This window comes from Lepisma saccharinum, chromosome 7 (genome assembly GCF_977018435.1).
Source record: "Lepisma saccharinum chromosome 7, izLepSacc3.1, whole genome shotgun sequence".
Taxonomy (NCBI): domain Eukaryota; kingdom Metazoa; phylum Arthropoda; class Insecta; order Zygentoma; family Lepismatidae; genus Lepisma; species Lepisma saccharinum.
In genome coordinates, this window is record NC_139235.1 from 69,800,957 (window position 1) to 69,813,719 (window position 12,763).

Below are 12,763 nucleotides of genomic sequence, written 5' to 3' on the forward strand. Positions count from 1 at the left end.
TAGTTCTGATTAATTTTGAAGACACTGTCTTCATTCACTAAGGGTACAGCTTCTGCAGCAGAGATGGTACCGCATCACTGCTTTGTTTGTTCCTGGGCGGCGGTAGTTGCATTTTCTCCCGTTTGATGGCTTACGTCTGTCTGCTGTGCTTTCTGTTTTCTCTGACAGCCGGTTGGATGAAGTATGTGTGGACATCAGGGGATGCAAGTTTTGTTTATAAGGCCACATGCCAATGTTGCAACAGCTACATTGGCAGAACCATCTGCACTGTCCAAGAAAGGATTGATGAACACATAAGACACCAAAAATCAGGCCTTTCTCAACACCTCCACTCCACTAACCACACAATCTCCTCCACATCCATACTTCACCCAACAATCTGTCATAGAAACCCAAAAGAACCCAGACTGGAAAAAGATGCAGTGCACATACTCAAACCCCCCTCCAGCCATGCGAGGAACAGGAACTGCACCACACCAAGCAGAGCCACCAGAAAGCATACAGACGATGCAAGCCAGAATACACATGCCACTACCACCACCCGGGAACAAACAAAGCAGTGACGCCGTACCCTTAGTGAATGAAGACAGTTTGTCCTAGAAATTAATCTGAAATAACCATTAAATTGTGCAACGCGGAAATACGACATTTCACGGAATAATTCTTAATATCAATGTTCTTCTTGAAGGTTCACATAGATTATTTTGCATGTACAAAAATTGGTTAACACATTTATTTTTAGTGGTTTTTATTTGATTTTATCTGCGAAATTTCGTTCGGATTTCCCAGAACTTTTTCAAGCTACACTTACAACACAACCTCACAGAAGTGTAGACTGACTAGCCATGTGAGGTGGTTGTGTTGTAAGTGTAGCTTGAACAAGTTCTGGGAAACCAGAACGAAACGTCAGACAAAATCAAATAAAAACCACTGTTAGATTATTTTGCATGCAGTAATTCTTAAACTGCGTTTACCACATCCATCATGAATACAAGACTGGTGTTACCATTGTGTTATCAGTGACACTAATGGTGACAGCAACAATCTTCTCCATAAGTTGGATGAAAGGTTCAAGTGCTAGTTAAGGAACATTACTACACATAATTCTGATGTATTTGACAGGATTTAAAAGTCTCTTTGCTCTGTTCATAGGGGAAAATAGTAGAGAATATAAATTTATATCAACCATTCAACTTATTGTAGTAAAGGTATCTATGAAAGTGTTCAGTTCTTTTTAAATATGAAAACTCAGTTTATTTACACATTAAATATATATATTATATATACAAGTATGTCTCTATATGTATGACCCCAAAATATTTATATGTAACAAGCATATGTAAGTTGTTCTTTCATAAACTCCTTTCTTTCACATGAAATTCAGGCAATTTTGTAACAAAAACTTTCAGAAAGCAATTTTCAAATTCATGAGATTTTTCAGTGTAAGAATTTTCATATTAGATTAACACCACTCAATTCATAAAGAAAAAAAAAGCTACTTTATGATTTCTCTTCTCTATATTTGGTACAGAGTAAGGAGCAAGTCCAATTTCCTAATCTTTCATGCCATATCTCAATAACAGTTCCAGGAAATTTTGGAAAGATAAGAGTACGTATATAATAAAATTGTCAGAAATGACATGAAAAGAAACTTCTGTTCTGTGCATGTTTTGTGGAGTTTTATTGTAATTACGCAAAACAATCGTGAAAAAATACATGTATTGCCTGAATGCTACAAAAACCTTGAATCCACACAATTGCTTTTTTGCGAAGTTCTGAAAACGCATCCACTAGTAATGATTTACTTTCGTGTTTCACAAGTTATGACATTCACAATGTGGTAGCAGAGAAAATGTAAGTTCGGTAAATAAGAAATCTGATGACAATTTCAGCATAGTTGTTCTTGTAGACAACAGATAAAGATGCAAGTGCAGCTACAGTTGCTTAGCGGTAAAGAAAACTTCATTTTTTCTTACATTGTAAATAGGAGAGTGCGGGATCCTGAAAAGTCAGTACCAGGATCGGTATAAAAAAATCCCACCCTCATCTTAACGTTTGGAAATGGCTTCGAGACTGTTCGGGATCCCAAATAGTCATATTTAAAAGTGGTTAATTATCGATGTTTTTTGCATGGTAAGTGTCTGGAAATTGTTTTTATTTCAGAAATGCAAAAAACAATCACTTAAGGAAAAAATAGCAAGATTTCAACAGTGTGTGGAAATTTGGACCATTTCCCATCCTGAAAGTCTGGATTGAAAAAAATTTCCATCACAACTAAACATTTTCTATCCTGCACACCCCTAATTATAAACATAAAGATATGCTTTTTGACAATCACACTGTTGCATGACCAGTCTTAGGGAGCTCTCACACCGAAGCGACAAGTGTCTTGTAAACCACCCATGAGGGGGAAAAAAAAATCAACCTTTCAAACTCGAGCAACATGACAAGCAGCATGTGTCAGGCTGGGCGATGTTTATCAATGGCATGGCTTATAGACTGAAGAGAGCTGTGTCGCTTGTCACTTCGGTCTGGAAGCTCCCTGCAGAAGAGAAAAGATCCGTAGGGGCAGGATAATCAAGCACACCTAATTGGCTTATATTACTCTTGAGATTATCAAACCTTGGCTTTGCATTATTTCATGAGTTTCCCACTTCCACTGCTGTCTGCTTTAGTTTCTCTCTTTCAATTTTCATCAATCGCTTTGCAGTCTTCTGTTCCATCTCTTCATAGTGCTCTGCAAACATGAGTTTCAGGGCAGGATACATTAGAGGCAGCAACGTTAGATCACTAAGGCTAACCTGAAAATAACAACATATATATCACTTACATCTGTAGTTTAGGTTGTTGACAAAACAAGATATAGAAAAATACAGGATGCCCAGTTGCCATGGCACATAAAAATTTTCACTGGGCACCTGAATTTTTAAAGTCTGTTCTAAATTATTTTTTGCTTTAACTTATGCTGCTATGTAATGATCATTCTGACATAGACGAAAACCTGAAGAAGGGAACAGTAGGATCCCGAAATATTTTTTCACAAAACACATACTCACGAAACCAGGCCCGTAGATAGAATTGATCTCCAAAGGGGGGGGGGGGGCAGCTTTGTAAACCAAGTCCATTTTTCAAAAATTTAACAGTGTTAAATGAAGGTAAATTATTTCTGTGTGTGTGTGGGGGGGGGGTCATTAAATTAATAAAAAAAAAATATCACACAAATAGTACATTTTTCTATAGGTATCTTCTAAAACATCTCTTGAAGTGTTAATTGCTACACATACACATACTACACACTACTTTTTTTGATAGATATTTATATCGTACAAAAGAAATGCACAATATTCAATCATAGTGGCTACAGTACATTTCACCCCCAGCTGATGGAATAAAACTCACCTTTGTTCCCAAAACTTAGGAACCGTTCACCTTTGATGCAGTCAAAGTCACAGATTTCTGTCTTAAACGGGAGACCGCAACAATGAAGCTCCTCTGTGAAAGGACATTCTATAGTCTATAGAATCTTCTAAATACTTGTCGCTACTTTGACTTCAGCTCATAAACAAGATTAAGTTTATGTTCTGTGAATTTATCCTTCACCAAGCTGAGCAAAATAATATCTGCTGTCTACATTTTCACTCCACTGCAAACAAATTATACAAAATAGTTTTGCCTAATGTCAAGGGGGAGCTCAGCCTGACTACGGCCCTGCTATGCAAGAACTTTCTAAACTCTATACAACCTACTAAACACAGCATGTCTACAAATGAATGAAGCAGTTTCACAATGTTACTGTACGTCTATTGAAGATATTGTGAAGTAACTTTACAGTTTTGTAGAGAAACTGAACAATTTTCGTGACTCATTACAAGTGTTCGATATGCCCCCTCTTCGTGATTCTGCAGACATAAACTTTATAATCAAGTTATTCCCAAATGCAATGATTCATGTACCTATCAATTCGATCAAAAGCACTGATGATACGAGTCAGCAGTTATCCTAGATCACTCGGTAATGAAGGCACAAACACTAGATCCTTCACACAACCCCACACACAAAAAAAGTTACCGTGAGGGAATGACAGGAGTTCTTGATCATTATTTCCACAACGACCAACCCATAGTTTGATACTCTGGTGGTGAAGATTTTGTGGACATCGTGATGGAACTGAGGCAGAGTACCATCCAACTGGTGGATAAGTTCTCACTGTCTGTCTCGAACTGTGTCATGAGCCAATTTTCTAACATGTCAAGATACCCATATTCTGTAATGGTTGTTTGCTGGAGAAGAAACGGCCGTAAACTCTAAATTTTGAGAGTGCACAAAAAGCATTGAGTTCCGGAAAGTCACGAATATGCCCAACGGTGCCACGGCGAACAGAAAACTTCCATAACTTGTCACAAAACTTGTTGAGTTTCTCTACAAAACTGCAAAGTTACTTCGTGATACGTTCAATAATACATGTACAGTAACATCATGAAACCACTTTCAATCATTTGTTGACACCCTGTACTTTCTGCTACTTAGACTTCAGTTCAGAAAGAAGATGAAGGAATGTGATAGCTGATCTTCGTTCTGTCGTGAAGTTGTGACCACATAATATCCGCTGCCTACATTTTCACTTGTCACTACAAACAAATTATAAAATAGTTTTACCTAATGACTGGGTGCTGAGACAATGCATGGGGGGTTGATCCCTGCCTGGCTGCGGGCCTGCACGAAACGTAAGTATTTCATAGTGTATATATTTTCATATTATACTTTTAATATTCCTAACGTGAGTAAGTCGCACACGCCTAAAATATGACTTTTTAATATTTGAGTTCGCTTACGGAAATTTCCATTACCTTTTTTAAAATAACGAGAACAGCATTAATATTTCTGTTTTTTCTGCATCATGTGTATCACCATTAAATCAGAGTAATAAACATGGCATTATACATTTTTTGCACTGTACTGGCTGAATTTTAAATCTGCAGTGCTTTGGTAGAGTCGGTCATATATTGGAATATATTGCATACCAGTTGGCCCTTCATTAGGAAGGCTACTCCAGTGCAAGAAATAATTACTTTTAATCCGATCTTGTATTAATTAATAAATTAAATGTTTTAAGATCACATTTCATAGCTTATCTTAGTTGGATTCATGGCTTTTTTTAGTCTGTATTAAAAAAAAATGGCTCCTCAATTATTTTGTTTTGTCTACCATGCTGATGCTACAATTTGGGCTATGCAAGTTGATTTAACTGAAAAGAATAATTGAATAAATTACGAGGCGCATCCAGAAAGTAAGTTTCCCTATTTTTTTCCCGTGAAAGTAAACATAATGAGCCGTGTAAATTGCGCATGCGCAGCAGAGCTAAGACGTATCAATCATATGCCAGGCGGACAGATCCCGCCCGGCGCCAGTAGCGAGGCAGCAGTGGTCCGAAGTGGAAGCTCGTATTCCTTCTCCCGCCGCATGCCAGTAGCGAGGCAGCAGTGGTCCGAAATGGAAGTTCGTATTCCTTCTCCCGCCGCATGCGAGGTTTGGTTGGTGATAAAGTTCCTGAATGCACAAAGCATTGCGCCAATTGACATTCATCGTCAGCTCTGTGAGGTCTATGGGCCGAACATTATGAGTAAGCAGATTGTGCATCGCTGGTGTCGGCAGTTTTCGGAAGGTCGTCAGTGTGTCCATGATGAAGAGCGCAGTGGGCGTCCGTCCCTCATCACTGATGATCTGGTTGAGCTGGTGCGGCAGCGCATCGTAGAGAACCGTCGCTTCACGATTACGGAGTTGAGCAGCCTTTTTCCGCAGATATCGCGATCCGTGTTGCATGAGATTGTCACGCAGCGCCTGCTGTTCAAAAAATTGTGTGCCAGGTGGGTGCCGAAAAACCTGACACCCGAACACAAAATGAAACGTTCAGGAGCAGCACTGACATTCCTGCAACAGTACCTTGATGAGGACGATGATTTCCTCGACAGGATCGTCATGGGCGATGAGACGTGGATTTCGCACTTCACCCCGGAAACCAAGCAGCAGTCAATGCATTGGCGGCATAGTGGATCTCCGGTCAAGAAGAAATTCAAACAGACGCTGTCGGTACAGAAAGTGATGTGCACCGTGTTTTGGGACAGGAAGGGCATTTTGCTCATTGATTTCCTCCCCAGAGGTGAAACGGTGAATGCTGACCATTACTGTGAAACACTAAGGAAATTGCGACGTGCCATTCAAAACAAGAGGTGTGGTATGCTTACTGCAGGTGTTGTGCTCCTCCATGACAATGCTTGTCCACATACGGCTCGGCGCACAGCAGCTGTTTTGACGGAATTTGGCTGGGAGTTGTTTGATCATCCACCTTACAGTCCTGATCTGGCTCCCAGCGATTTTCACGTTTTCTTGCACCTCAAGAAATTCCTGTCCTCCGGTGAGCGTTTTGGCAACGACGAAGAGCTGAAGGTGTCTGTCACACGCTGGTTCCATTCACAGGCGGCAGAGTTCTACGACAGTGGGATCCAAAAGTTGATACCACGATACGACAAGTGTCTCAATTCTGGTGGTTGCTATGTTGAAAAATAGCTGAACCTTTGCTGTATCTGTTGCCAATAAATGGTTTCCTGAAACTGTGTTGTTGTTTTTTTTAAAAAATAGGGAAACTTACTTTCTGGATGCACCTCGTATTTCTAGTTCTAAGTAGATTAAAGTACACACACTATATAGTTATATACAGGGCCCTGGACTTTGTCCTATAAAACTGTAAAATATGTATGTAATGCAGAAATATTTCCAGTAAAGCCAGAAATGTGCACAAGAGTACTTTCGAATTCCTCATTACATGGGAAGTCAGTCTCTTTTAGGGTGTGAGTGGGGTATTAAATGAAGTCAGAATCCCTGTAACCGAAGAATGTATTTGGAAAATACTGGTCCCTAAGTTTCATTTACTAGATTTACACCTTTGTGGAAACTGAAGCATAACTGGCAGCTCTCTACAGCTCTGACAAATCTAGGCAATCGATACACAAACACAACTTTTTTAGGTAGATTTTATCTACGAGGGGCATGTAAAAAAAAAAGGGCCGATTGGTTATTATAGAGAATAAAATCAAGCGATGCTATACAAGTGCATAACCCTGGCTATTTTTCTACATAGTCACCATCATGCTTCAAGCATGTACTGTGGAACAAGTTTACGTAGACCCTCTGCGTAGAAATCTGCTGCCTGGGATCTCAGCCAGTCGAGAACTGATGTCTTGAGAACATCACTATCATCGAAACGTTGCGAAGCAAGACACTTTTTGAGGTGAAGGAACAGAAAGTAATCACTTGGGGCAAGATTGGGACTGTATGGTGGGTGATTAAAATGTTCCAATTGGAATTTTTGAATTGTCGCAACAATATAGTCAGCTGTGTGCGGGCGGGTGTTGTCATGAATAAGCAGAATTCCAGACCTTAACATTCCTCTTTGCCGGTTTTGGATGGCATGTTGCAGATTAGACAGTGTTTGGCAATACACATCTGCTGTGATTGTTTGTCCAGGAATTCCTCGAGGGTTACACCTTTTTGGTCCCAAAACACAGTTGCCATGATTTTGCAATGTGATGGTGTTTGCTTGAATTTCTTTGGTTTCGGTGAACCATAGTGACACCATTGCATGGATTGCTGCTTTGACTCACCAGTGACGTACAATATCCAGGTATTGTCTCCAGTCACTATGTGAGAAAACAAGTCATCCCCAACATTTTTGGCACCCACCTCGCACATGGTTTGCAATAACCCAGATTGTCCGTTACAATTCGGTGCAATGTTTTATCAGACACTTCAGGAAACTCCTTATCTAGAGTCGTTTTCACGTTCAGAAGAGACAACGGCGCTTATGGAGAAACCGCACAGTGTTGCCAATACGGCGCTAGCTCATGTCGCCGGGATGAGCTTCCTTCACAATGAAGGTGTTACATATTTTGTATATATAATGATAATTATATGTAATTATTAACATTAATATTATACTGTGAACATTACAGTTACCCTTTTTACTATGATCCATTGTGATCACTACACATGCGAGTGTAATGCACGAATATGACACTTCAGAAATCACTTAAAAAAGTAAAAATCACTGAGAGCTCACACAACTGAAAACACTTTTTCGGGAGAGGGAAAAAGTCTAAACAGACCAAAGCAGATCTCTCACTCAAGTAAGGGGACCCTGGCACATGGGTTAGATTCAAGTTGCAACCCAAACAAACAAATGAGTTATGGCCCACGTGAACTGATAAGACGTGAATGACTCAAGCAAGGCATGTCATATTTCTATCTTGAAGCCCCATATTTTGTCACGTGTTGGAAAGCCTTTCAAAGGTTAATATGGTGTCTATGAATTTATGTGTACGTTGGAAACTGAAAGGTGATCTTCATTTCAGCATTAATGTCGACAGTAATGTAAACGAAAACAACGTGTATTTGCAACAGCACTAATGTTGCTCACAACAGCAGCATTGGAAATAATTGTCAATTATTAAATTTAAGTAATTTCAATTCTATTATAACAAACTGCATGAAGTTCATATTTTTACTGAATGGAAATAAAATAACAACTGGAAAACTTTGTGGTGATAGCCGGAATGCTGCGGTGAGTCGGCTCAAGATGGCCAGACAACGTCTCCTTACTTCGCGCGCGGTTCGGGTTAAAAAGAAACTCCAAATGCATGGAAGTAATATTTCTGGGAACCTTTGAGTGGTTATAAAAAATAATTTCATTATTTTCTCCACAACTTTGTCGCTGGAAGTTTTTACTTGGAATTACAGAACAAAAAATGGCCAGCGACGACATTTTCTACTGCACGAATATAAAAAATCTCCACATACTTTATTTGAATATTTTTTAATGCAAATATGCTTTAAAGTATTGATAAATTCTGAGTACCACCGTCACCCATGACAATTAAAAAACAGTGTCAATTTTTTTCATAATGAAAGCTTCAATTTTACGGCATGTTTCAACGTTAGGAATGAAAACAATGTAAAAATTGTGTTTTCACAGAAAATTTGCGTTTTTAATTTATCTAAAATTATGTAAGCAAGTTACCAGTTTTTTGTGTTCACCATCGTATTCTCTACAAAATTTCCTGCAAAACTGCAGGTACCGATTTTACTTAAGATAAATTTGTAAATCCAGAAATTTGACAACAGCGCGCTCGTATTTCCCATAAGAGCCCATTGTGTCTTCTGAACGTGAAAACGACTCTAGACCAGTAATGGTGAAACAGCAATTGGATCGCACTTACTCACCAACACATTGCACAAGGTCATCCGTCTGAACACTAGGCCTGTTGCTCCGCTCATCATGAACATTTGAACGTCCTTCCCGAAAAGCACGGCACCATTGTTTTACCTTTCCTTCACTCATTACTGTTGGTCCATAAATGGCATACAATTCCCGATGAATGTCAGCTGCACTCAGTCCTTTAGCATTTGGAGGGATTTTCATTACAGCAGCCATTTCAACTTCCTGCTACTTGCATGTACGCACCTCCACACTGAGAAATATACAAGGCGTATTCGGAAAGTAAGTACCAAATGGGTGTAAGAAATAAAGTAAAATAGTTTCGTACCTTTTTTTATTTACATTGCATTCTACAGACCTTAAACTACTTTTCTACATAGTTTCCACCATTGTTCAAGCATTTGTTGTAGCGTGGCACTAGTTTTTGTATTCCATCATCATCGAATGTTCCCTCCCGCCTGTGACGAAAGCCATCCATGTACTGCTGCTTCGACATCGTCATCCTTGTCGAAATGCTGACCAGGAAGAAACTTCTTCTTCAGATGAAGAACGAGATGGTAGTCACTTGGTGCCAAGTCAGGGCTGTTGGCGGATGGACAAATTGTTCCCAGCTGAATGACGTGATGACATTTTGAGTTTGTTGGGCCACATGCGGACGAGCATTGTCGTGAAGCAACACAATGCCTTCGCTAAGCATTCCACGTCTTTTGTTTTGAATTGCACGATGCAGCCGGATTAATGTGTCACAGCAGGCATCTTTGTTGGTGGTCTGTCCTCTAGGCAAGAATTCTACCATTCTTGCATTGAGAAAATAGATCACAGACCAGACTTCACCGTCGGCGGGCCGATTGATTTTCTTGAACATTTCAAACCTTCAGAAAACTACGAAGAAAAAACATGACCTGCTCCCACGTGTGCCTTTGGCTAACTAACAGATGAAGGACGTCAGCGAGAAATCACACGGTCGCAACTGCATCTCTACAGCGGCAATATTTGCAAGTGGTACTTACTTTACGAATACACCTCGTACCTCTGTTGCAGTCACAGAATACTAAAGCATGCTTCCGTGCAGGCACCTTCATCAGTGTTGCACGTCCCAAGTTAAAAAATTATCGGCCCTTTTTTTTTTTTGACATGTGCCTCATATACACTAAGTGAAAATCAGCCTACAGAACATGTTACATTTGATATTATATCCTTTCCACAATGCACATATCATCTTATGGCAACAATCAATACACAAACAACATTTTAGGAGGATTCTAAATACAGGGCTAGCATAAATGATTAATTCATTTTGAAAAGGCTATATTTTCAAAAGTATTACACGTACACACATGAAAGATATATGAAAAGAACCACAAACTCACCAAGTTTATACACCCTCTACAAATGTTCGATATGTGCCCCTTTGGTTACATGACACACGTCCAGATGATACTCGAGCTCATTCCATACATTTTGTAGCATAGTCCTGTCAATGGTCTGCACTGCAGTACTGATGCGGTCTTTGAACTCTACTAAGGATTGTGGTAGTGGGGGTACGTAAACAAGGTTCTTAACATACCCACACAGGAAGGTCGCAGGGTGTTAAATCAGGAGATCTGGGAGGCCAGGGGAACAAAGCTAGGTCATCCACAAATACGCCCAATCCAGAGATGCGGAAGTTCATTGTTTAGGTAGTCACGAACACTGAGTTGCGGGAACAACCACAACTGCAACGTATCCAGGTAACACTTACCAGTCACAGTTTGCTCAGCGAAAAAAATGGCCCATACATCTTTGTTTGTGACACTGCACAGAAAACATTCACCTTTGGCGAACCTCATTCAACTGTCACGACTTCTTCCTGTGGAGGTACGTTAAGGACCTTGTTTACGTACCCCCACTACCACAATCCTTAGTCGAGCTCAAAGACCGCATCAATGCTGCAGTGCAGACCATTGACAGGACTATGCTACAAAATGTATGGAATGCGCTCGATTATCGTGTGGACGTGTGTCGTGTAACCAAAGGGGCACATATCGAACATTTGTACAGAGTGTATAAACTTGGTGAGTTTGTGGTTCTTTTCATGTATCTTTCACGTGTGTACCGAATGTTATTTATAGTATTGACTGATTCAGGGTGGCCACTCTACGACCTTCATAAAATTCGAGTATAATTCCCAGTTTTCAAGGTGAACTTTGCAAAAATTCAAGGGTACAAAGTAGATGTGTTCTCCATTTCAGCCTTACACACAAGGTTTGTTCTATACGTATCGGGACTGAAGTCATAAAAAGACATTTATTGAAGATATATGTGCAGTGTGTTAATATTCTTCAAAATATGACCCTCCTACATCAATACACCGCTGCCAGCACTTTTTTCACTCTTCATACGCCCCCTGGAAGTTGGCAACTGCAAAGCTGTTCAGGCACCCCGTCGAAGCGGAAGCTGCTTCGACAGCCTCAATCGTCCCGAAACTATGCCCTTTCAGGCTCCTTTTCATCCGAAGGAACAAAAAGAAGTTGGGGGAGCCATATCTGGACTGTAGGGTATCGTGCACAATGTTTGGTCAGTGCCTTCCTCACAATTGGAGACGTGTGACTGGGTGCATTGTCGTGATGCAGCAACCAGGAATCGGCAATCTCCCTTCGGATGCAGCGGACCCTAATCATCATCGGCCACAATTGAATGCACAGTGTATTTCAGTAAATTTAACTCATGTGCTATCAAACGAACACTTAACCGGCGAAGAAGAAGTTCTCGCACTTTGGCCACATTTTCAGCATTTCGGATCGATGTCGGATGTCCAGCACGTTGTTAGTCTTCGACATCTCCCCGGCCATCTTTGAATTATTTATGCCACTCAAAAACACGCGTTCTGGACATGGCTTCATCCTTGTAAGCCTCACGGATCATATCAAAAGTCTATGTAGCAGATTTGTTCAGTTTAACGCAAAATTTGATGGCACAACGCTGCTTGATGGTTCGCTGCATCTTGACTCTTGACACTAGCACTAAACGCACTTGCACTTCAGGTGCGACCTACACACTCCAAAGGCTCGGAGGCAACTGAGCTGGGTCTCCTAGCTCACGTGACATCCCACAAATCGATTTCACCCACAGAGACCACCCTCCACCCCTTCCCATTGGCCGGACAAAATCAATCCTGATACTTATTGGACAAACCCTGTATTACCACCTCTCATGTCATGTTTCAGGGCTATTTCAGTGGTGGTGGCTATCTCCTCTCGTAGATCCTCTTCTCTGCAACAGTAGGAGAAGGCTCTTCGATAAAAGTTAAGCCACACATTGGCTTTTTGCTTGGGGGGATGGCTAGAGAGAGCATGTAAGTACTGGTTGCCTGCATCCGGTTTTCTGTAGACAGTGGTTGTGAATTTGTTAAGTGAACGGCTGATGGTGAAGTCCAGGAAGTTGATTTTGCCATGTTTTTCTTGTTCTACGGTGAAGTTGAACCTGGGGTGGATGCTATTTAGCTTGTTCACTAGA

At 40.5% G+C, this 12,763-nt stretch overlaps 1 protein-coding gene across 2 annotated transcripts in view; it reads right to left on the reverse strand.

Moving 5' to 3' along the window:
- Positions 1-1,939: 1,939 nt before the first annotated feature.
- Positions 1,940-12,763, reverse strand: part of RNaseZ (ribonuclease Z) — a 46,160-nt gene continuing 35,336 nt past the window's right edge. For both annotated transcript variants that reach the window (XM_083125406.1, XM_083125405.1), the window contains exon 9: positions 1,940-2,801. In XM_083125406.1, the coding sequence (XP_082981532.1) occupies positions 2,640-2,801 (162 nt within the window). In that variant the 3' untranslated portion in view covers positions 1,940-2,639. The remainder of the gene's footprint in view (positions 2,802-12,763) is intronic.